At 37.1% G+C, this 25,318-nt stretch overlaps 1 protein-coding gene across 1 annotated transcript in view; it reads right to left on the bottom strand.

Moving 5' to 3' along the window:
- SYTL5 (synaptotagmin-like 5) overlaps positions 1-25,318 on the bottom strand; it is a 227,752-nt gene that overhangs the window by 48,019 nt on the left and 154,415 nt on the right. The window contains exons 3-6 of the mRNA XM_011975413.1: positions 23,514-23,723; positions 6,272-6,387; positions 4,738-4,846; positions 1,729-1,863 (exon numbers count right to left, since the gene is read on the bottom strand). Coding sequence (XP_011830803.1) covers positions 1,729-1,863; positions 4,738-4,846; positions 6,272-6,387; positions 23,514-23,723 — 570 coding nt within the window. The remainder of the gene's footprint in view (positions 1-1,728; positions 1,864-4,737; positions 4,847-6,271; positions 6,388-23,513; positions 23,724-25,318) is intronic.

The following is a 25,318-nucleotide window of genomic DNA, read 5'->3' as shown; positions in this document are numbered from 1 at the left end:
GGTAAGATCACAAAAAGTAAACCCAGGCAGACAGATTCCATTACGGTATAAGCACTGATACTGGAGAGCATGCCCCTTATTATTCTTGTTGAGTAACTGTAAGACATATAACTTAAAATAGCATGATCTAATTTTGTTAGGGTGGCAGCCTTTTTTTTTTTCTTTAACAAGGAACGTTGTCTTTTGTCTTTTCGTATATATTGTTTTTCTTAAATGCTAGCCTCAAGTGTTAGCCAAGGTGGCTCATCCATGGAGTCCCAGGAGGCTGAGCAAAAAGAACACCAAATTAGTTGCTTACTGTCTCTAAATAATTTTGACCACTACTATCTCAGAGTCAGGAGTCCAACTATGAAAAACAAAAATGAGATTTATTTATTATTATTTTTTAGAGACAAGATCTTGCTCAGTCACCCATGCTGGAGTGCAGTGGCATTATCATAGCTCACTGTAACCTCAAACTCTTGGGCTCAAGCAATCTTCCTGCCTTAGCCTTCTAAAGCATTGGGATTATAGACGTAAGCCGCTATGCCCAGCCAAAATGAGATTTTTATAGAAAGTTTTGTGGGACACAACATGAAGCTACCCCAAGGGAAGACAAATGAAACTATTTCAAGGATAAAGGCAACCATAGCTTAACAGTTTGTAATCATAAAAGGGAATATATCAGTATTCTTGAAAGTTTGGGAAATACTGAATACAGTGCTAATATTTTGATAATGGGTGACAAATGACTTTATGCTTCCTTGTAATTTTTTTTCTGTATAGTTTTACATAAAGTAACGCTTGCTTAAAGGACTGTTATAGGGACAAAAGAAACAGCTATGGAGAGTCACCATGAAAAAATAACCAAATAGTCAAAATAGTGTCCCTTCTAAGGAAATTTTTTGGTCTGCATTCTAAAACGGATCACAGGGAAGAATGCAATTCTGCTTGCATTCTTCCTAACCTAAGGAGAAAAGAAAAATCTGCCAGTTGTACTATCTGGCTTAGCAGAATTACCCCAGATCCAAGCAAATGAAAGGGAGTTAACAGTTGGACAAACCAGTGAAATATGAGGGTGGATATTTTTTTCTCATTGCTAGCTTCGATAATACATGAACCATGAAAATAGGTCTTGACTATGCTCCAATAGGACACAGAAAATCACGCCTGATATAAAATGACTATGCTCTTGGCTATCCTTTGTGTTTCTCATTATTTTTCTTGACAAGTGATAGATCTGTGGATAAGACGTTCTCACTTGGCTCCACTGACAACCTCCTCCAGTCAGAAGAGGTGGAACTAGAAAGGAAGTGAAATTTATGAAAAAGTCTCTGATGCAATTCAAATGTAAAATTATTAATAATTTTTTAAAAGCTGCAAGGAATGTATTTGACACTCAGAGGTTTCTTTTTTTCAGAAGCTTAAATAGAAAAAGCTCAAGAAGTCAATGAAAAACATTTACCTGCCCCGTATATTTCCATTTGAACTGCAGCCCCAAGTACCAGAACATAAAGTTTCATCCCTGCAGGTGACATAAGCAATTCCAATAGCTGTAATTCTAGAAGTAGGGTGCATGCTTTCCATATCAACTAAAACATATCTTCCTGAATTTTCATATTATGTGTTAGGAGTTCTCCAAGTGGTAATATTTCACAGACACCTAAAATCCCCCTATGAATGGGAGTATATCAACCTTATCTTCAGGTTGCTCAATCTGCTTCATTGCTCAATCTGTATGACTCTTACCTGTCTGAACCAGGAGCTGACTTTAAACTCCTAAAATGTTGACCGTCTAAGTCCAAGCTATAGCTCCGCCCACTTTGAGTTTTGGGAGTTATGATTTCTCCTCTGGTTGCTGATCTGAACTTGCTAAGAAGAAATCTGAAATTATATATATGTATTTAAAATTAGATAAGAAAGAAAGCATTTAAAAATATCATTTCAAGAATACAATTTCTAGGACTTTTAATAATAAAGGATTCTTCAATAAAGCAGCCTTAGGGCTGAGAGGATCAGGAGAGTTCCCAGTGCCTCTGCAATACAGTATCAAGGGTGACTGATAATGGAGAAGGTTACACCATTCTCTCAAGACCATACCACTTGCTGGTCGGTCACTACTAAGCAAAAGACTGCCTACTCTGAGAACTCAGCACTGTCACCTGAGAACGGAGATGCATTCCTTGAGCTGGGTCTGTTTGTAGGAACAGTGAGAATAGAGAGCTTGAACTCGCTTTGCTCAGAGAGGGGAACCAGGATGATGCTCTTGGACAAACTGAGGTAACTACTTATTAGACTGCAGCTCCATGAGAGCAGTGACTCTGCCTTTCTTGCTCCTTGACAGATTTCCTGAGTCTAGAATGATGCCTGGTACATACTAGAATCCAACCAACTCTTGTGGAACGAATGACTAAACTCATGTGGTGGAAACCACCTTTATTATCTTCCATGACATTTATTCTTGTTCCTCATGTTGGATAAAATCTGATTAGATTCCCATTTCACTAAATTATTTGGGATTTAAGCAAAAACAGGCTTTTAGGAACTTAAAGTCCTGATCCAGGATACCGTGTGCCCAAAACATGGGTGTTTCCAAATGTACTTTAATAACAAAATCAAAGCTGTATTCCTTTTTGTAATGGCATTGGGAGATACACTTCATTTACATTCTACAGTTTTCTAGAGAAAAAAATGGATTCCAAAGGCACTGGCACAATTTTAATAGAATCTACCATGTTGTCTCTGTTTCAAAGACTCCTGGAATAGTGTCATTGTCAAAGCATCTGAAGCTTCAATCTACTAGAAAATTACATTTTTCTTTGGTGAGAATAGCACTTAATACAATGTCAAGGTATGCTGCTCTGAGAACCACCTCATGCATATCCCCTACTTAAGGTATCTCCTCTGCCTGGAGTCACTCTTCCTCCGTTTTGCGATCCTGAACCCCATTTATCTCCTCCTTAAGTCTCATGTACAATTTGATGTCTTTCTGGATGGCTCCTATACTCAGCTGGCATTTATTACCTACCCATTTATTTATATGTACTCAGTAATTTATTACCTTAGGATATCTCTGTGGTGAACACCCTCCTCTGCTTTAGAAAGGCTTTTAGGAAGCTCACGTTGCCATCTTAAATTTTCCTGCAATTCTTTTATACTTAGTAACTTTTCAGGTGTGTACCTTTTCTCCCTAACTAGATGTTATATTCCTTGATGACTGAGAACAATCAGAACTTAAGGCTCAACCCAGTGCTATAATGGTTTGAATGATTCAGAATTTGCATAACTGATTGTGCTGGCGAGTTAGTTACTGTCTCCCATCTCCAAGTCCACTATTCTGTAACCTACTCTATGATGCCTGAGCTGGGGTCTGCAAATGACAACTCCTAGAGGCATTTGTGGGCTCTGAGTTACTTATTCAATCAAGCCATTGATTGTTTTTGATGAGTCAGGTGCCATGCTAGATACTGCAACACAGAAGCAAAGAAACCACTGGTCTACCACTAAAGGAGCTTACCATTAAGTGTGTGTATATGTGTGTGTGTGTGTGTTGAGGGGGTGTCAGAGTGCAATATGATTGGTGGTGCAAAGGCACAAAGCATTGTGGATGACCCAAAGAGTGATAAATGAACTCAAGATGGTAGGAAGGGTCAATACATAGGATAGAATACATAGGATACTCTAGGCTATCTTTCCAACTCATCTCTGCTCATCAATGAAAACATGGTTTGTCATGAGTGCTTGAGTTAGATGAAATTTAGATTGTATTCCCACTGACAGCCCAAGATTCTAAAAGAACCCTAGACATTTTGTACAGCCAGATAAAGCTTCTAACACTAGCGCCGTCTCACTTTGTATTCTACTGAGAGAATGAAACAATGCTGTCTGGAAAGGACCATAAAGTTAGCCAGGCATGGTGGCACATGACTTGTAGTACCAGCTACTTGGGAGGCCAAAGCAAGAGGATTGCTTGAGCCCAGGAGTTCAAGGCCAGCTCAGGCAACATAATAAGACCCCATCTCAGTAATAATAAAAAAACAGAAAGGACCATACAATGACTTGGTGCATATTAGAACTCTCACTACTTCAGCCACAAAAACTGGCCAATAGCTGCCTGAGAAACAAAAACTGAAGAATGCAGTTTCCTTTTGGTCCTTATAGCCTATATTTTGGGATCCACTTCTCTCCCTTGAAAGAACCTTTTTGCTCCCTTATGTACCTCCCATTCCTATTCTCAGTACTTGACATCTATATCCTGTATTCATTTACTGAACTAAGTTACTGTGATGGCCAAATGTGACTTTTTTTCTTAAGGAAGCCTGAATTTTAAATAGGGAATATGATGCTTTAAGCTCAGTTAATAAATCTTTATTTCGGATAAAATCATATATCAGCACACAGGTTGGAGGGGACAAGCATTGACATTGTACAACAGAAACTGTTGTCACCTCTTTATAGACTGGCCCTGGCATGAAACTTTCTACCTATAAGTAATGGGAACCATATAGTGCAAGCCCGGATATGTCAAATGAAAGGAAAACTCTTCTGTGCTTAGGTCAGACAGGACTTATATTTACTTGTTGAAAAGTATTAAAACTGCATTTCCTGAGGAGAATGATAAGAAAGTGTTACTTTGTTTGAGTCTCTGACCTCCTCTGGGTCACTGATGTGACATCAAACTTGAAAAATTAAGGAGTCTTCATTTCAGAGGCGTCTGGAATAAAGATCAAAAATTCCCTCAGAAAGACCATGTCTTACCCCTTTCTCTTGGGTCCATCATGGCTGGCCTTCTTCCCAGCAACAGGTGAAGTGTCTGACTTTTCTGCATCCTGGCAGGTTTGCTCTTGGCTCTGTACTTCTTCAGCTCCTCATTAACAATCAGAAGAGAAATTGACATACAAAATGGCCAGAAATGAGAGCAAATTTATATTCTGCTTTCACTTTCCCAGATGAGCTCAAGGCAAGGAAGTCTATAACAATTGGCAATGCCATTCCCATCCCAAGTTTTTCTGTCACACAGTTATTTCTAATTTGTTGAGTGTTCTAGAGTTAACTGAAGACAAAGATCCTGGACTCATCTGTGGGAGGTTTACTGAGATAACCTTTCTAGGGATGACTGCATCAGCCTTCTGCTGATATTTTTAGAGCAGGGGAACATGGTCTCCTAAGATCTCCAAATCCCTGGAGACTGAGTTCTAGCATGAGGTTATAGAAATGATGTCCTAATTTCTGGGCATATAAGCCACACTTCCTGGGAGGGTGGGCATCTGTGCAATACATTGTGACTTTAGGAACTGCCTACATTCTGGAAGGTACTGAGGTTTGAGTGGAAGAAGAGGCCATGGCTGACTGTCTAATTCTAACTGTACTCCACACTATCTCTCTGTAGTATCTTCTCCGTGTGACCCATGTGCAAAAGCCTTTCCTTGCTAGTGCCACACCCAGAAGTAACACTGGAATCAGTTCCAAGCCTCCTTGCCATATGTGCCAGACTTAAATACAAGGGCACTTGTCTCCTCTGTGTGAAAGATGAGATAAGCCTAGAAACAGGCCGAAAGGTGTTTGTTCTGCTTTTACTACACCACATATGAGAAACACGCTCCCGATCACAAGATTTACTCCATCTTTAACTGAATTGTAGTTTGAATTGCACCAAAAAGCACTGTCAAGGTAGAGTGTTATTTTCATTTGAAGCCAGTATTCATTCAGTAAGACTATGCATTTCAAGTCATTTAGCATCTCTGGCTCCTTCCCACCAAATGCCATTGACTCACCAGTCATTGTGACAACCAGAAATGTCCCCCTTGCCTTTCCAAATGCTCCCGTTTTGAGGGAGGGAGACAAGGTACACATTATCAATCCTTGGTTGAGAACCACTGGATTTAAAAAGTAACATTTAAAAGAAATCGGAAATAAATATTGTTGAAAAAATCAAGGATTATTTTCACAATGTGAATCATTTAATTCATCTTTTTAATGTTACTTTCTTAAGTGTTCAGTAAAATATTGGATGTGCATTCAGAAAGAGAACTGTCTATGATGGAGACAAATGGTTTCTTTGAAAATCTTGGTGGGTGAGATATATGGAAAATCACTGTGAATTTTGTTTTCTACTGACTTCCTCTTGTCCTATATGAATTACGTATTTAGATTTCATGCTACCAAGTTGTGAAATGACCTAAGGGATTCAGGAAACTCATTTGTGCTGATTAACTGCATAACATAGGGAAGTTATTTAGTTAGCCAAATGAAGATGAAAATAGTTGTGAAACCACACATTTGCTTTAATTACCTGGACTTCTTCTTAAAATGGACTGTCGGACAACATCAGTGCCGAGAACATTGACTTGCTTGAAACGTTTTGCCTTTTCTTCAAAAAACCACTCACCAGTTATAATCCTTAGCTGCCTACTCAAGGGAAAAGGGAAGAGCATTGAAATTCAATTATTTAGCCACATAATTAACTCTCAAAAATCCCTAATAAACTGAAAACAGCTAATTATTTACAAAGTTTATCTCAATCTCTGGAGTATTTTATGGTGATAATAATAGCCAGTATTAATTGAATATTTACTATCTGCTAGGTACTTGCTAATTGCAGTTCACACTTCATATATTTTTATCCACATAGCAACCTTATGTAAACACTATTATCCTAATTTTATAGATGAGGAAATTGGGACTTAGAGCAATAAAATAATGTGCCTCCTATCACACAGTTGGTAAGTAGTAGAGCCAGGATCCCATCCCAGTAAGTCTGACCTGGGGCTCAAGTTCTTAACCACTGCATTAGTGGATAAAAATGATCTTCAGTGCAAACAATAGAGATCAAGTAAAGGTTCTGAATGAAAAAGAGGTCATGATCAGATTCTGTTTTGGAAAGATTATTTGATATAACATGTACAGTGGGTTAGACTGATGAGAGAGTAGGATGAAGAGACAGATTGGCCATTGTAATAGTCCAGGAGACAGATGATGGCATCCATGCTAGGGCAATGGTAAGACTAAGAGAGGAGTAATAAATTCAAATTGTAAGTGGTGGAACTGCTTGCCTGGATTTGGTAATAAATTCAGTGTTAAAGATGGGAAAGAAGGATCCTTGAATAGTCACACCCATCTTTTAAGCCCTACCTGCAATGGCTACATGAAATCACCCTCATCTTCCCTCCTGAAATGCTTATAATCCTCTTCTTTGTCTGTACTTCTCCCACTACTTATAGCATCCTTCAGTATTATTTCTATCCTCTCATGTCTACTAGGTTGTAAACGCTCTGAGAACTGATTTCTGTCTGCTTCATCTTTTTTTTTTCATAGTACCTACAAGAAAGTATTTCACAGACTATGATCTCAATTAATGTTTTTCAAATGAATGGCTGACTATTCTCCCATAATTTTAACACATTACCCTTCTTTTCATATCCTCATAGTTCTCATTATTATCAGTGAAAGGAGGGCAGGGACCTTGGCTGTGTTGTTCACCACTTCTAGGAGCAGTAACTGGCACTCAGGAAATATTTGTGGAATGAATTAGAATACCTGGAATTCAACCTATAGTAGTTATGCTGCTATAAAAGTCATTTTCAGGCATATCACAATGATTTTAACAGTCGTAGAAGTCATTCGGTAGACTAAATATATTTCTAATTAAAAATTAAGAAACGGCTTTAGCTGATTAGGTGAGCATTACTGTCCCAAAACCTCTATGGGGCAAGTTCTGAAAATAGTAAATAGGACTATGTAACTAGGGTAAAGGATTTGTGGAGAATTCTATTGAAAAGTGGAGTTAAAAGGTAGGATTTGGGGCCAAATCTTTGAATGCTGAGGTAAAGAACTGGAGTGTCATTCTAGCAGTTTTTCTAAAGTTTAGATTGAATCACATAATCTCTGGATAAATATATGACGAGAGAAACCAGAGGTAGGCAGGCAAATTAGAAAGTTAAACAATAAAGAGGATAGAAAATGATGAAGATGCAAATCAGGGTATCATGGAGGTGAGGAGTAAAGGGAAAGACACAGACACTTGGGCCATTGAGAATGAGAATCAGTAAGAATTGGTGACATGTCTGATATGGTGGCTGAGGAAAAGCAACTGAGAGTCAAATAGACATTTCAAGTCCCACAGTATTATACCCATTTGATTCAGCAACTTATTGGACTTGAAAATCAATAGCTGAATCCCAAATAGAAAAGTCACTCCAGAAAAATATGTCAACCTTGTTCCCCACAGCAATTATCCTGAAATCTGCTTCGGAATCTATGAGGCAAAGGTAAATTCTATATGAAACACCATTCCACTACTGGGAAAAAAAGTGAAAATGTTAACCTTGGAGAAAGGTATTCATTGAAAGATCAGACCATAGTTTGTCTATCATAGATTTACTCCCAAGTGGCTATATTACCTACTGAGAAGCCCAGACTATTGGATAAGCCCCATAACAGTAACTATATAAAATATGCTTATGGAATATGTTCAAATCTAAGATATAACCTACCAAAACCGAAAGCTTGAATAGGTTAAGTTATTTCTGGATACATTTCAAATGATCTATATACTTATGTATCACAGTGTTGGAAATCCAGGTGACAATTGTGGTATTCTAAATTCGAAAGATGTCTCCTGTTTCTTGGCTATTCAATCAAACACTAATCCAGGTGCTGATATGATCAGACATTACAGATGGAATTAGGTTACTAATTAGCTGACCTTAAATAGTGAGATTATCCTAGATTATCCATATGTTATGTGAGTATATTGTGTGAGGCTGAGGGTTGGGGTATGAATGATCCTGTCACCTAGGTACTGAACATAGCATCCAATGGGTAGTTTTTCAATCCTTGCCCCCACCACCAGGAGTCCACAGTGTCTATTGTTGCCATCTTTGTCTCCATATGTACCCAGTGGTTAGCTCCTACTTATAAGTGAGGACATGCAGTATTTGGTTTTCTATTCCTGCATTAATTCGCTTAGGATAAAGGCCTCCTTTCATTATTTTTTATGGCTGCATAGTATTCCATGTTGTATATGTACCACAATTTCTTGATCCAATCTACTGTTGATGGGCACCTAGGTTAAGTCTATGTCTTTGCTTTTGTGAATAGTGTAGCTGTGAATATATAAGTACATGTGTTTTTTTTGTAGAATGACTTTTTTTCTCCTGTGAGTATATACCCAGTAATGGGATTGCTGGGTCGAATGGTGTAATAGTTTTGTTTTGGTCCTTTGAGAAATCTCCAAACTGTTTTCCACAGTGGCTGAACAAATTTACATTCCCACCAGCAATGTATAAGCATTTTCTTTGCTCCACAACCTCACCAGCATCTGTAATTTTTTGACTTTTTAATAACAACCATCTGACTCATGTGAGATGGTATTTCACTGTGCTTTTGATTTGCATTTCTCTGATGATTAGTGATGAACTTTTTTTTCATATGCTTGTTGGCTCCTTGTATATCTTCTTTTGAGATGGGTCTGTTCATGTCCTTTGCCTACTTTTTAATAGGATTATTTGCTTTTTGCTTGTTAACTTTATTACGGATTATGGATATTAAACATTTGTTGGATGCATAGCTTCCAAATAGTTTCTCCCATTCTGTGGGTTGTCTGTTTGCTCTGTTAGTTTCTTTTGTGGTGTAAAAGCTTTTTAGATTAATTAGGTCTCATTTATCAATTTTTGTTTTTATTGTAATTACTTTTGAGGAATTAGTAATAAATTATTTGCCAAGGCTGATATTCAAAATGGTATTTCCTAGGTTTTCTTCTAGGATTTGTATAGTTTGAGGTCTTACGCTTAAATATTTAATCCATTTTGAGTTAATTTTTGTATATAGTGAAAAATAGAGGTCTAGTTTCATTCTTCTTCATGTGGCTAGCCAGTTATTCCAGCACCATTTATTAAATAAGGAGTCCTTTATTCATTGATCGTATAAATAAAGTTTTATTGAAAGATATCCACGCTCAATTGTTTATATGCTGTCTTTGGCTGCTTTTGTGCTACAACTGCAAAGCTGAGTAGTTGCAGCGGTAGCCCACATAGCTCTCAAAGCCTAAGCTATTTACTCTCTGGTGTTTTATTAAAAAAAGAGAAGAGTTTTTAACTTCTGCAGGAGGCAAAGAGTACACAAAAAGAAATAAGAGCAAGGGGAATACTATAGTTCAGTGACTAAAAATCGCTAAATAGTGGCATGCCAAGGCCTTAGTTTTTTGTTTTTGTTTTTTTTTTGATAGTTCTTTGGATGTGAGATGGAGTAGATAGCATACTGACAGCAGTTTCATGTGTCCCAGAAGAAAGTGGACACCTCCAGTCTACACTCTCCAGAAAATGGGCCTCCATATCACTTTTACCACGTATGCTTAGAGCTGCCAACACCTAACACAAATAAGATCTTCCCAGAATTGTTAGTCATTACCTCTTGTTACCCTTGGAGAATAATAACTATAAATCTTGTATTTGTTCAACTCAGATAATGTACTTGAGTCATTTGTCATTTCAGAGAAAATATCAGAACAGATTGTTGGGATTATGCCTTTGTCACACTCTCAGGTGTCAGGTCTTGTCAGGAGGCAGACAGAAGGCTTGGTAGAACAAAAAACTAATACTTAGTGAGTGCATATCAGTCACCAAGTAATAGGCTAGTCACTTTATATATGGTATCTCTAATTATCACTATAAGCCATGAAGTATCTATTACTATTACCAATTTACAGACAAGGAAACTAAAGCTCACATAGTTATAAAGGTATCATGTCAGAGACAGGATTTGTATTGAAATCCCACATGCTTTATATTTGGGAAAATTGTCTGAAGAGAACTCATACTTGTCAGCTATAACAAGGCTTTGGGGAAGGGTGAAAACCTATAGAGTCCAAGGAATAACAAACATAGTATTTCATATGATTGGTTGTGATTGTGGGGGAGGGGGGTGTGTGTGTGTGCACGTTTGTGTGTTGAGGGTAGAGTGGTAAGAATACAGAAGGGGTAAAAGACAAAAGAAAATAAAAATGCCGACCACTATAAAATTTATATCCCTGTCTGTCACATCAGTCTAGTATTTGAAAAACACAAGACTTGACATAGACTTTATGTACTCTAAGTCATACTCTGAAGAATGGGCTTGATTAAAATTATGGTGGGCTACACTTATTTGTGAATAATGATTACTGACAGTTCAGGATTTGCTAGGTCCTGGTTTTCTTTAACACTAAACCTCTGGGACTTTTCAAACCTTCACTTGGAAGCTTATATGAATGTAAAGTCAAATTAAATTATTTATAGTTTTACAGGGGAAAATAGGTAATTTTATGTTAAAAAAGAATAGTGACCAGAAGATTCATTTTGCTCCTTTATTTTCTATTAACTACTGGAGACATCTGCAATAAGATATGCTTATTAGACATGCTGAGATAAGATATTAGTTCCCTTCTCTTATTCATAAGGAAACTAATTCAAATTATTTATACATTTATTAATTACACAGAGATTTTTTTTTTGAGACAGAGTCTCACTCTGTCACCCAGGCTGGAGTGCAGTGGCATGCTCTCAGCTCACTGCAACCTCCACCTCCCAGGTTCAAGAGATTCTCCTGCCTCAGCCTCCCGAGTAGCTGGGACTACAGGCATGCACCATCACACCCGGCTGAATTTTTGGTATTTTTAATAGAGATGGGGTTTCACCATGTTGGCCAGGCTGGTCTCAAACTCCTGACCTCAAGTGATCCGCCCACCTCGACCTCCCAAAGTGTTAGGATAACAGGCGTGAGCCACTGCGCCCGGCCTACACAGCAAATATTTATTTCATTTCTACTATGTGTCAGGCCCTGGGCTAAGGCTAAGAATACAGAGGTGAAGAAGACAAACAAGGACCTTGGCCATACAAAGATGCTGGTGTACATTTATTCCTTTCTTCCTTTCCAATCAGGAAAAGTGAAAAGAAATCCCTAGACACATTATGGTGAAACTATAGAGCGCTACAGACAAAGGGAATGTCTTAAAAGCAGCTAGGAAGGCAAAAGGAAAGCTACAAAAGAATCACAATTAGCATGACAATTGATTTTTAATAGCAATGATGAAATCCAGAAACCAATGATATATCTTCAAAGTTCTGGGAGAAAATACTATCAATCTAGAATTGCATATCCACAGAAATCACTGTTCGCGAATGAGGATGAAATAAAGAAATTTTCAACAAAATGAAAACAGATAATTTATCACCAATAGATTCTCACTAAAGGAACTTTTAAAAACTATATTTCAGGAGGAGGCAAAATAGATCTGAGGTACAAAAGGAAATGGTGAACAATGAAATTGATAAAATATATAAAAATCTAAACAAACATTGATTTATAAAGAAAAATGAGATTACATAAATTGTTGGATTATATAATGAGAAATGTCTAAAACAAAGGACAAAAATCATGTATCAGCCAGGAAGATGGTATTTAGAGTTTAAGAATACCAAGCTTCTTTCTGCTATTGATTTGCAAAGTTAAATATAAATGTTATAATTTTCAGGGTAACCACTGAAAATGAAAAAAGCGTATAATACGAATACCAGTAGAAAGAATAACATGGAATGAGAAAAATACACTTTAATGAATCTACAGATAAAATAAATAAATGCAAATATTTTAGGAATCGCAATGATAACAGAAATACATGTAAATATTGCAGTGATCAGTGAGTACAGACTAAACTATAATTTAAGAAACAATATTATGAGATTAAATGTTAAAAATTACATATAATATATATCATGTATATGTATATATAGCACATATATAATGTATGTAGTATATAAGTATAGCAAATATTAAAATACATATAACATATGCTATATTTTAAAATAACATATATGACACATAAAAAAGACTCACCTTAAACATATGGACACAGAAAGGTTTAAAGTCAAATGTTGGAAAAACATGTATGCAGCTATTAACCAAAAGAAATTTGATGTAGTTGTATTAATAACATAAATAATAGACTTCAGGCCGGGCGCGGGCGCGGTGGCTCAAGCCTGTAATCCCAGCACTTTGGGAGGCCGAGACGGGCGGATCACGAGGTCAGGAGATCGAGACCATCCTGGCGAACACAGTGAAACCCCATCTCTACTAAAAAAATACAAAAACTAGCCGGGTGAGGTGGCGGGCGCCCGTAGTCCCAGCTACTCGGGAGACTGAGGCAGGAGAATGGCGTAAAACCCGGGAGGCGGAGCTTACAGTGAGCTGAGATCTGGCCACAGCACTCCAGCCTGGGCGACAGAGCGAGACTCCGTCTCAACAACAAAAATATAGACTTCAAAGCAAAAACATATTTAGAGATGAAGCATAAAGGGTAACTCCAAACTAATAAGGAAAAGACCAGCACCTAAAATAAAATTGTGCAATACACATAAGTACTCATATCACAGAAAAAGAACCACAAAAAGCTAATAAATATATGAAAAGATGCTCAACCTCATACTTAAGCAGTAAAATGTAAATTGAAACTATAGGGAGATATTCCTTTATATCTATCAGTTTGAAAAAAGTAAAAAATTTTCATGAAGCCAAGTGTTGGTAAGATCAGGAAGTAAAGGAAACACACAATGCTAGTGGGTTTTAATTGGTACAACCACTATAAAAAATAATTTAACATCATCTTGTCAAGCTGAAAATGCTGACACTGTCTGGTGTGCAATTTCATTCCTAGATGCACACCCTGCAATCTTCTCAAGCATTTTTGGCACAGGTCGCAGTAAGAAATACATTTTATGTCACAATTCAGAAAATAAATAACACGTATAAGTACACACACACACACACACACATATATATGTATATGTATACTGACGTTTTCTACTCCACTTTTTTTTAATGCTAGTTACTACCCACCAATGGGTCATGATTCACAGATTTAAAAATCCCACCACTTGTTTTTAATGCTGGTTACTACCTAACAATAGGTCATGATCCACAGACTTAAAAATCCCACCATTGAGTGTACATACTCATACATGTTTGTCAGGTCATCTGTATACGAATGTCATGGCAGCATTTTTTGGTAAAATTACAAACTGAAACAATCTAAATGTCTATTCACCAGAAAATAGATGCATTAAGGGAATGTAACAACAGTGTAGATGAACATAATGTTATTCACACGAATATGGATGAATTTTACAAAAATGTTGCTGAGATAAAAACATCATAAAAGAATACAGGTAGTGTGATTTCCATTTCCATAACACTCAAAAATGCAAAACTGGAAAATATATTACTTAGAGACACATCCAAATGCAGTAAAACCATAAAATAAAGCAAGGGAATGAAAAATGCAAAACAAGATGTTCTAATTCTTAGACTGGGTAACAAATACACAGGGGCTATTTTTATTATTGTTTAAACCATAGGTATTATAGAGTATCTTGGATATGTACTGTATTTTTAGATTTAAAAATCTTTCTAGTTTATATAGATATTAAGGTACCATACTCATAGTGAACACCTCATTCTATACAAGCGTGGAGGCACTTGTACATAATTGATAGGTGATGCAAAAGAGCATGTCAAGGGACTCAGAATAGCTTCTTACCATTCAAAAAATCTTTGGGTAAATGTGGGACTACTCCAATATGAATCTTTCCCTTATAGCTGCACTATGAAAATTTGCTAAATTAGAGGTGATTTTGAAATGACCTATGCGGCAATTACCAATACTCACTCATCAGGCCAAAGATGACCAGATGTTTGTTCCACCTATGGACAAACAAGTTGAGATTTTTGCTCATAGTAATGAAAATAAATAAATAAATAAACCCCACATACCATGAGGAATCATGGAGAGTCTCAGTAAGAGGGCACTTGAAAGGATTTACTATAGGATTTGGGTTTATGTTAGTAATTTTCAGGAGAGTTCGGTGGAGCAGGGATTTTCTCTGGATTAAGAGATGTCAGAGAGTGGAGACAATTCTATCATTGGTATCTCAATAAATTTTATTTAGAAGGATGGCAGACTAATTCTAGGTTAAAGCTCTAATTGGTAAGAGAGTAGGTTATTCACATTAGTCAAGAAATGGGAATGTTTGGTAATTTGCGTTTTCAACAGTCACCTTGTTTTCATCTATGCTTAGATAAGATTATAAAATGTTCTTGTTTTGTTTACTTTATTATTGTTGTAGAATGATCTTGTGGGATTCTGGTACCCTGAGACTGCTTGATGTCCAACAGGATAACAGTATGGCCTACTTGTAAGTGCAAGACCAGCTCTTAACATCAAGGGACTAGGTTTGTCAGTGTGAGCCCAGTTTCCAGATGTCAGGGGCTGTATTTCTCTTTCTTATAACAAAGGTGTATACATTCTCTTCTGCACTCTGTGTATGTTCCACTCATCAGTACTATCTTTTTTGAAATTTATTTTACTGATAAACACTCAATACTTTTCTTCTATTTCAGTTATGTTTTATCCATTGCAGTAATCATTACCAATTAATCAAAAATAAAAATATCAGGATCTTCCTAATTTAAAAGGACAAAGATTCTCACAAGGACATATAGCAGTGTAATATGTTGCAACATAGCATGAACATAAGATCAGCCCATCAATGCCATATTAGAAGTATTTCATGTTTTGGCCAGACACAGTGGCTCATGCCTGTAATACCAGCACTTTGGAAGACTGAGGCGGGTGGATCACTTGAGGTCAGAAATTTGAGACCAGCCTGGCCAACTCAGTGAAACCCCATCTCTACTAAAAATACAACAAAATTAGCCGGGTGTGGTGGCACATGCCTGTAGTCCCAGCCACTTGGGAGGCTGAGGCAGGAGAATCACTTGAACCCGGGAGGCAGAGGCTGTAGTGAGTCGAGATCACACCACTGCACTCCAGCTTGGGTGACAGAGCAAGACTTTGTCTTAAAAAAAAAAAAAAGAAAAAAGAAAAGAAAAAATATTTCATGTTTTGTTCCAACTCATGCTGCTTTTACGTTTTGGGCCTTTCTGAATTCAATTTGGTACTAATTAGAAAATACGATCTTTATGACCGTCTTTGTGTTGGACAGCAACTACCTCAGCTAACATAACAATGTGGAATTTTGTAGGTTTTATTAAGATAGAAAAATGAATTAACTGGCTGTGTCAAGGTCCCTTTTATCATGTTTTTATAGAGTTTAAAAACTAGGCTTACAGTCGCCAACTTGTTAGAATCAGAAGGGATTGGAGAAAATGTCAGGGGCTGCTCAGCCCATTATAACAGGTAACCTTCCTCTGTCAGTCCTTGCTGTAATCGTTTCAGTGTTAAAGCAATAAAAGCTCTTTACTTTTACCCAATCCAACGTAAATGACAATAAAGGTCATTTATTTCCAACTGATTAGAGAGTGAGTCACCTTCTGATTCATCTCATCTCTTAGAGGTCAGAGTGGGAATTTCAATTTTATGGTCTATTAAACATAGAGACAGCCCAGTGAGGCTGCAGTATTCTCTCACAACAAACAAAGAGTGTTTGCTGCCAATAAAATATCATTTATGCTTCCTTTTTGAAAACTACTCCTTGAATAGCAAACAAGATACTTCCAATACTGAGAGATAGTTTTAAGTCTCTAATATCACACAGACTAACAGTTGGAATACTGGAGAAGTAACATACTCTGATTTTCAGCTTTAAAAGTGAGAAGTAATTTTGATATGTCAAATTAAATACTCATCATGTAAATTTCTAGCTGTCACAGAAAGATATAACTGTAAGACAGGTTGTTGTCATAGAAGGGTTAGAATCACACATTGAAAGAGCTGTTTCTTCCTTAGGACATTTTAAGGCATCAAGACAGAAATTTATGAATGAAATAATAAACTCATCTTCCTCCTTATACTGTGTAACCATTGAGGATAGTCCATTTTTTATTCAACTTTGTATCCTTAGTCCCTAGTATACTTAACAGGTTATCAATAAACGTGTGGGAAAGATAGATGGATGGGTTAATGAATGGATTAATCATATAGGTGAATATTTGGGTCTATTAAATTATTGTTTCACCAATAAAATTAGTGCAATTGATTCAGAAGCTCTGTATCAATGCACTAACATGTCCCAAGGAAGACACAGAAGTTTTGATTTGTTATTATTTATTCTTGTACCCTCTGACAACCACTTATGTTATATCTTTATGTGCCAGTTAGGAATTTACTTTGTCCAGAGGGCAAATGTATTTGGCATGGCTCATTTCTTTTTAATCCCATGCTCCTGACAGAAGAAAACCACAATTGTTCCACATTTGTTCCACTTGCTTAAGCCTGAGACGCTTTAAGTAGAGGCCAACCATTTATTCATCCATTCAGTTGTTCATTTGTTTGTTTATCCATTCATCTATCCATTCATTTAACAAATATTCATGGAGTATCTACTATAGGCATTATTTTAAGCACTAGAACTACATCAGTGAACAGTACTGATAAAAACTTCTGCCCTTACATTCTAGTGGAGAAAGAAAAATAATAAGATAAATAAGTAAAATATAGAGCATGTAAGTATTAAGGGAAAAACCACAGGAAAGGGTTGTATTAATTTGGGTAGGCTAGCTTCTAAAACAACCTCTGAATTCCACTGGCTTATTTTAGAAGTTAATTTCTCATTAAAGGAACTTAAAGTTAATCTGATAAAATGTAGGAGAGAGGTATGAGTGACTTAGGCCTCTAGTTACCATCCGTACTAAATAGCAGATTAGTTGATGGCAAAATGTGTGAATACACAATATCCTTGGATCTTTTATTGAAAAGTATACTTCAGTAATTACAAGTGATATTTAGAAGTTAAAGTTCTCCCCATACAGAAGCTTGAGATGACTTATAATTGATTGAAGAGCTTTTGAGTCACAGTCCCTGGTTACTGTTGTCTAAGTGAGTGAGGGCCTCAGGTGTAAAGAATAGGGTGAACAAACATGATATATAAATGAAAAAAATAAATACTAAGGATCAAATAGTATTATATAAATTTAGAGAAATAGTTATTGAGAAATTCCCCCATAAATCCTCAGACTCCATAGTTGAGGACTAGCAAATCAGTGATTTGTTAAAATTCCATTTTCTTCTTCATTGCTCTAAAATGGAAAATCTCATCCTGGCAGAATCTGGTAGGAAAAGAGCTGTGTGAAAAAATAAGAAAGCAAGCAAACAAACAAAAACCCCCAAAACTTTTAAACTCATCCCAACTTTACTAACACACATCTGACTCTTAGCTTTCTTGTTTACACTATCCACAAAATGTAAAACCAGTTGCCTATGTTATCTAATAGGTGTGTTATGAGTCTCTGAAGGAGTATTCCCTATGAGTTTATGTGATCCAGAAACAGATCAGCCCTCATGGGGACCAAGGTCCCAATTTTGAAATTAGTTCAATCCTTAACTTGATTAAGGTAATCTTGAATATGCAAGAGCCTTATCCTAGTTCCCTTCCAGAAGAAAAATGTACATTCTCAGTAGAGGCATATTACACAGAATCTCATTAAGTCCTACTGTTTTTTCATATATTTTGATCATCAATAAAAAACTACTAAGTTTATGGGAAGAAAGACATGACCAAAACCACAAGAAACAATAAACAATAGAAATAGTCCCATAGGGGACTCAGATAACAGAGCTATAATTTATACATTTTAACATAACTCCAAATAATTATTTCAAAAAATTGCAAGAAAAAAATGAGTAGGTCAGCAGACAGTTAGAAAACATAACAGAAGCAAAATGAAAATTCTAAAACTGAAAAACACAGTAACTGAAGTTAAGAATTAAATGGATATATTTAATAGCAAATTAGACACAAAGGCAAGATTCATGAACTGAAATATAGGTCAGACAAAATATACAAACTGAGTTTATAGATATAAATGGATAACAAATACAGAAAAGAGCATACAGACATCTAAAAGATGTTGAATATTACTAAGATGTATATCTTGACTACCTGGCATAGAGGAGACAGATAATGGGGGAAAAAAAATATCTAAAGAGATATTCCCTGAGAAATTTTCAAATATGACAAAAGATATTAATGTACAGGTTCAAGATGTTCTAGGAACATCAAGATAGATAAATACAAAGAAAATCAGACATAGGTTTGTTATAGTAACTGTTGAAAACACAACAGAAAAAGGGAAAATACTAAAAACGTTTTAAAAATATTACCTTCAAAGGAACAATAATATACTGATAGCTGATTTCCTAATAGAAACACTGGAAATCAGAAGCCAACAGAATCTTCAAATTTCTGAAAGTTAATAACGTCCAACCTAGGATTCAATAAGCAGTGAAAACATATTTGAAAATTAAGAGTGAAATAAAGCCATGCTAAGAAAAAAATTGAGAGTACTCACCACCAACAAAGCCACACTAAAGGAAATACTAAAGAGTACCCTTTAGGAAGAAGAAAAAATATTCTAATGGAAGCATAGAGATATAGCAAAGAATAAAGAGCAGTGGGAAGGGAACTATGTAGTAAATCTAATATATAAGCAAATATAATCAGAACTAAAAGGATAAATAGAAAATCCACAATTATTATTGACAGAATTTAGCATACCTTTCTCGATATCTGACTGGATATGCAGATTAAAAATCACTAAGTATATGGAAGACTTAGACAATCCAATTAACAAACATCACTGAATAGAGTTATCTAGGGTACTCAAATCAGCCACTGCATAATTCCCATATTAAAATATAAAAATCAGTTTTTAATTCACAGTATGCACAAAAAATAAGTTTCAGGTGGATTATAAGTTTAAAGAAAAAAGGTAAGACAATAACAATTACAAAACATCACATAGGAGAATACTTTCATGATTTTGGTGTTAGGGAAAGTTTTCTTCAACAGGATTCAGAAAAAAATCCCTCTAGTAATCCAGGAAACAATTAACAAATGGAACTACTAAAAAGTAGAGATTTCTGTTCATAAAATGATACCATTAAGACAGTGGAAAGCCAAGTCAGGAGGTGAGAGAGGATATCTGCAATATGGGTAACCAACATAGCTTGTACATAGAATATAGAAAGAGCTCCTTCAAATCAGTAAAATATTACGTTGAAATCCACATATTGTTTATTTCATTGGTGTTCATCCTCCCAGATCTGTAGAAGGAAGTTTGCTGATGACAGAAAGGACTAAGAAAACTTTATTTATGTGAGATAAAGAATTGGGAATAATTGCTGACATAAATCAAAATAACGTATCCAAAGTAAGCAATAAAAGAACTTAAATGATTCGTTTCTTTAAAACTGTTTATCTAAAGCAATCTACAGATTCAATGCATTCTCTATTAAGATACCAATTACATTTTTCACAGAACTGCAAAAAAAAAATATTAAAATTTACATGGAACCACAAAAGACCCAGAATAACCAAAGCTGTCCTGGGCAAAAAGAAAACTGGAGGATTCACGTTACCTGACTTCAAATTATACCACAGAACTATAATTTCTATGTTTTTATGCTGTAGAACATATGCAAATCAGCAATGTACTGGTATAAGAACAGATTCAAAGACCAATGGAACCAAATAGAAAACCAAGAAACGTATCCATACATCTACAGTGAGCTCATTTTCGATAAAGGTGCCAGAATCATACATTGGGGAAAGGACAGTCTCTTCAATAAATGGTGCTGGGAAAACTGGATATCCACATGCAGAAGAATTAAACTAGACCCCTATCTCACACCATATACAAAAATCAAATTGGAGTGGATTAAATGCTTAAATCTAAGATCCCAACCTATGAAACTACTATAAGAAAACTTTGCAGAAAAATCTCTAGGACATTGGTCTGGGCAAACACTTTTTGAGAAATACCCCACAAGCACAGGCAATCAAAGCAAACATGAGCAAATAGGATCATATCAAGTTAAAAAGCCTCTGCACAGCAAAGGACGCAGTCAACAAAGTGAAGAGACCACTTGCAGAATGGGAGAAAATATTTGCAAAGTACCCATCTGACAAGGAATTAATAATAAGAATATATAAGGAGCTTGAAAAACTCTACAAAAAAATCTAATAATCTGACTAGGAAAAAATCTAATAATCTGATTAAAATGGGCAAAAGACCTGAACAGACATTTCTCAAAAGAAGACATACAAATGGCAAACATGCATATGAAAAGGTGTTCAACAACATTGATCATCAGATAAATGCATGACAAAACTACAATGAGCTATTATCTCACTCCAGTTAGAATGGCTTTTATTCAAAAGACAGGCAATAACAAATGCTGGTGAGAATGTAGAGGAAAAGGAACTTTCATACACTGTTGGTGAAAATGTAAATTAGTACAACAACTAGGAGAACATTTGGAGGTTCCTCAAACTACTAAAAATAGAGCTACCATACGATCTAACAATCCCACTCCTAGGTATATACCCAAAAGAAAGGAAATCAGTATATTGAAGAGATATCTGTGCTCCCATGTTTACTGCAGCACTATTCACAATAGCCAAGATTTGGAAGCAACCTAAGTGACCATCAACAGATGAATGGATGAAGAAAATGTGGTACATATACACAATGGAGTACTATTCAGCTATAAAAAGGAATGAAATCCAGTCATTTGCAACAACATGGATGAAAATAGAGGCCATTATATTAAGTGAAATAAGCTAAGCACAGAAAGACAAACTTTACATGTTCTCACTTATTTGTGGGAGGTAAAAATTAAAACAATTTAACTCATGGACATAGAGAGTGGAAGGATGGTTACCAGAGGCTGGGAAGGGTAGTGGGGGGCGAGGGAAGTGGAGATGGCTAACAAGTATAAAAATAGTTAGACAGAATGAATAAGATCTAGTACTTGATAGCATAACTGGGTGACTATAGTCAATAATAATTTAATTTTACATTTAAAAATAACTAAAAGAGTATAGTTGGATTGTTTGTAACACAAAGGATAAATGCTTGAGGTAATAGATACTCCATTTACCCTGATATAAGTATTACATATTGCAAGCCTCTATCAAAACATCTCATGTACCCCATAAATATATATACCTGCTATGTACTCACAAGAATTAAAAACTAAAGAAGAGAAAAAGTAACCCTACTTATCTCAATCCAGTATTAAAACATAGTTCGAATTCCTCTATTCAGGATCACTTTTGTGAAACAGTACAGGGAACATAACATTCGCTAAAAATGTAAGCACTGAATATAGGCATCTTCAACAGAACAGTAGTCCTCATTTAGAGAAGTTGAAAATGAAAGATCACTTCTACTACCTCACTATTTACTTTTCCTCTCAAGACAACCCCTAAATTATTATAACAGGATGAGTTAATTAGTTGAAAAACAAAACAAAAACCAATGAATTGGAGTGATGCCAGCATCCCCTACTTCATTCACAGGAAAGGTAGATCAACACTCAGCTGCCTTGGGATGAGATTATGAGGCACCTCCCAGAGCAGAGGAGACAGACATTGGGAGGGAGAAAACATACCAGTAGATTCAGGGGAAATTTCTCGAAAGGGTGAGAATAGTAGAGACTGAATCAGACTAAGACTGGTTTAATTGAACTGAGAAAACAAGGACTCTTGGCTTTCACCCACGTTGGCAAAGTGAAATTTGTGCTCACTGCACTCCCACAGGAAAATGGGAAGATTCCCTCCCTTCGTTCTTTCTCAAGGAAAGGTAGGTTTGGAGGAAATTCGGGAACTACTCCAGCTTTACTTGTCAACTAATGTGCAGAGCAGGCTGAACATGTGAGAATCATATTGCCAGTCACCTCAAATGTCTAAGAATGTCTCAGGGGAATTATCTGTGCCTTCTGTGGAGCCACGTGAAGCCAAGAGGGGTCCTGAGATAAGGATGCTCAGGGGCAGTTTTTAAATACAGAAAGAGTGGCTGGGTGCAGTGGCTCATGCCTGTAATCCTAGCACTTTGGGAGGCCAGGGCTGGAGGATCCCTTGAGTCCAGGAGTGCAAGACCAGCCTGGACAACACAGCAAGACCCTGCCTCTTCAATTAGCTGCATATAGTGGTGCACGCCTGTAGTCTCAGCTATTCTGGAGGCTGAGGTGAGAGGATCACTTGAGCCCAGGAGGTCGAGGCTTCAGTGAGCCATGATAACAGCCACTGCACTCCAGCCAGGGTGACAGAGTGAGATCCTGTCCCTAAAATAATAGTATTAATAATGATTAAAAAGAAAGATATATGGTTCAGTGAGGCTTCCAATTTTACAATGCTTTGCAGTTTTTAAAAAAATATTCTTTCTGTATCTGCCTCTCTCTCTCTCTCTCTCTCTCTCACACACACACACACACACACACACACACACGGATAATGATTTTCTAGAGCTGTGACCATAGGACCTTCTCTCTCTCTCTCTCTCACACACACACACACACACACACACACACACACACGCACACCCCAGAGCTCTGCCAAGGCATTGCTAAGCCTGTGATTGGGATGTAATTTCACCTGCACTCTCTATCCTTAAACTTAAAATACTCTTTTTCTCCTTGCTTTCCCCACTCCAATCCCTTCAGTCATCAATCTCCACTTTCCATGAAAAGGCAAGAAACTCACGCGATTTTGTCACAGACAGTGCACTTCCAGCTGCCATCAGGGCCTGCAACTCGACACTCCCTGCATACCCTCAGTGAGCAAGACTGACAAGGGTCTCCCCGGTCAAAGATTAGGCCCAGGTTTCTCTGACAGTGAACACAAACTCTGCTGGCCTCTTGCTGAGTTTTCCCACTTCTACGTTTTGCTTCTAAGAGTTCATTTTTCAGCTTCCTGAAAGAAGAGGGAAAAAGATTACTTAAAACAAACAAACAAACAAACAGGAGCAGAGATATCTACAATGTCTAAAACAATGTCTAAAATAGATAGAATATTTGCCTCAAACAAGACTGCTTTAAACTGGGGGCCACCATGCAATCTCACTTAGAATTTTGAAAAGGTGCCTATTTGGTGTCGCTACTTTCAATTCCCATCTCTTTATTTAAGAGATATTTTCATTTGGAAGAACATTTGAATCAAGAAGTTAGAGCCAAATATTTTCAGGAAATACAATTTCTCCCTCCAGAAGCAACAATCCTTTGATATCAGTAACCAAAAAATAAAATGTTTGTGTCTTACTTTTGAATTTTGACATTCTCTACTGGCACTATTATTTTGCTATTAGTATTTATTCACATTCTACTGTAACTTCTCTAGGATATATTTGATACCATAACACTAGAGAGCATGGTCCCAGGTTACAGGTATACATAGTACCTGGCTCTTTACCTGCCTCTATATACTACTTGAGGCAAGAGTGTGAGATCAAACTCAGCATCATTGTAGGCACAATCTTCATGCACTTAAGAAAAGTAACAAAGGCCCCCGGAGCCAGATGGCCGAATAGGAACAGCTCCAGTCTCCAGCTCCCAGCACGAGCGACACAGAAGATGGGTGATTTCTGCATTTTCAACTGAGGTACCGGGTTCATCTCACTGGGGAGTGCCGGACAATCGGTGCTAGTCAGCTGCTGCAGCCCAACCAGCGAGAGCTGAAGCAGGGCAAGGCATCGCCTCACCTGGGAAGCGCAAGGGGAAAGGGAATCCCTTTTCCTAGCCAGAGGAACTGAGACACACAACACCTGGAAAATTGGGTAACTCCCACCCTAATACTGCACTTTACCAAGGGTCTTAGCAAACAGCACACCAACAGATTATATCCCACACCTGGCTAGGAGGGTTCCATGCCCACAGAGCCTCCCTCATTGCTAGCACAGCAGTCTGCGATCTAACTACAAGGCAGCAGCGAGACTGGGGGAGGGGCGCCCGCCATTGCTGAGGCTTAAGTAGGTAAACAAAGCCACTGGGAAGCTTGAACTGGGTGGAGCCCACAGCAGCTCAAGGAGGCCTGCCTGTCTCTGTAGACTCCACCTCTGGGGACAGCGCACAGCTAAACAAAAAGTAGCAGAAAGCTCTGCAGATGCAAATGACCCTGTCTGACAGCTTTGAAGAGAGTAGTGGATTTCCCAACACGGAGGTTGAGATCTGAGAACAGACAGACTGCCTGCTCAAGTGGGTCCCTGATGCAATAAAAAATGATAAAGGGGATATCACCACTGACCCCACAGAAATACAAACTACCATCAGAGAACACTATAAACACCTCTATGCAAATAAACTAGAAAATCTAGAAGAAATGGATAACTTCCTGGACACTTACACTCTCCCAAGACTAAACCAGGAAGAAGTTGAATCCCTGAATAGACCAATAGCAGACTCTGAAATTGAGGCACTAATTAATAGCCTACCAACCAAAAAAAGTCCAGGACCAGATGGATTCACAGCTGAATTCTACCAGAGGTACAAGGAGGAGCTGGTACCATTCCTTCT

Source organism: Mandrillus leucophaeus, unplaced genomic scaffold, assembly GCF_000951045.1.
Source record: "Mandrillus leucophaeus isolate KB7577 unplaced genomic scaffold, Mleu.le_1.0 Scaffold1553, whole genome shotgun sequence".
Classification (NCBI taxonomy): domain Eukaryota; kingdom Metazoa; phylum Chordata; class Mammalia; order Primates; family Cercopithecidae; genus Mandrillus; species Mandrillus leucophaeus.
This window is presented reverse-complemented; position numbering and strand designations above follow the sequence as displayed.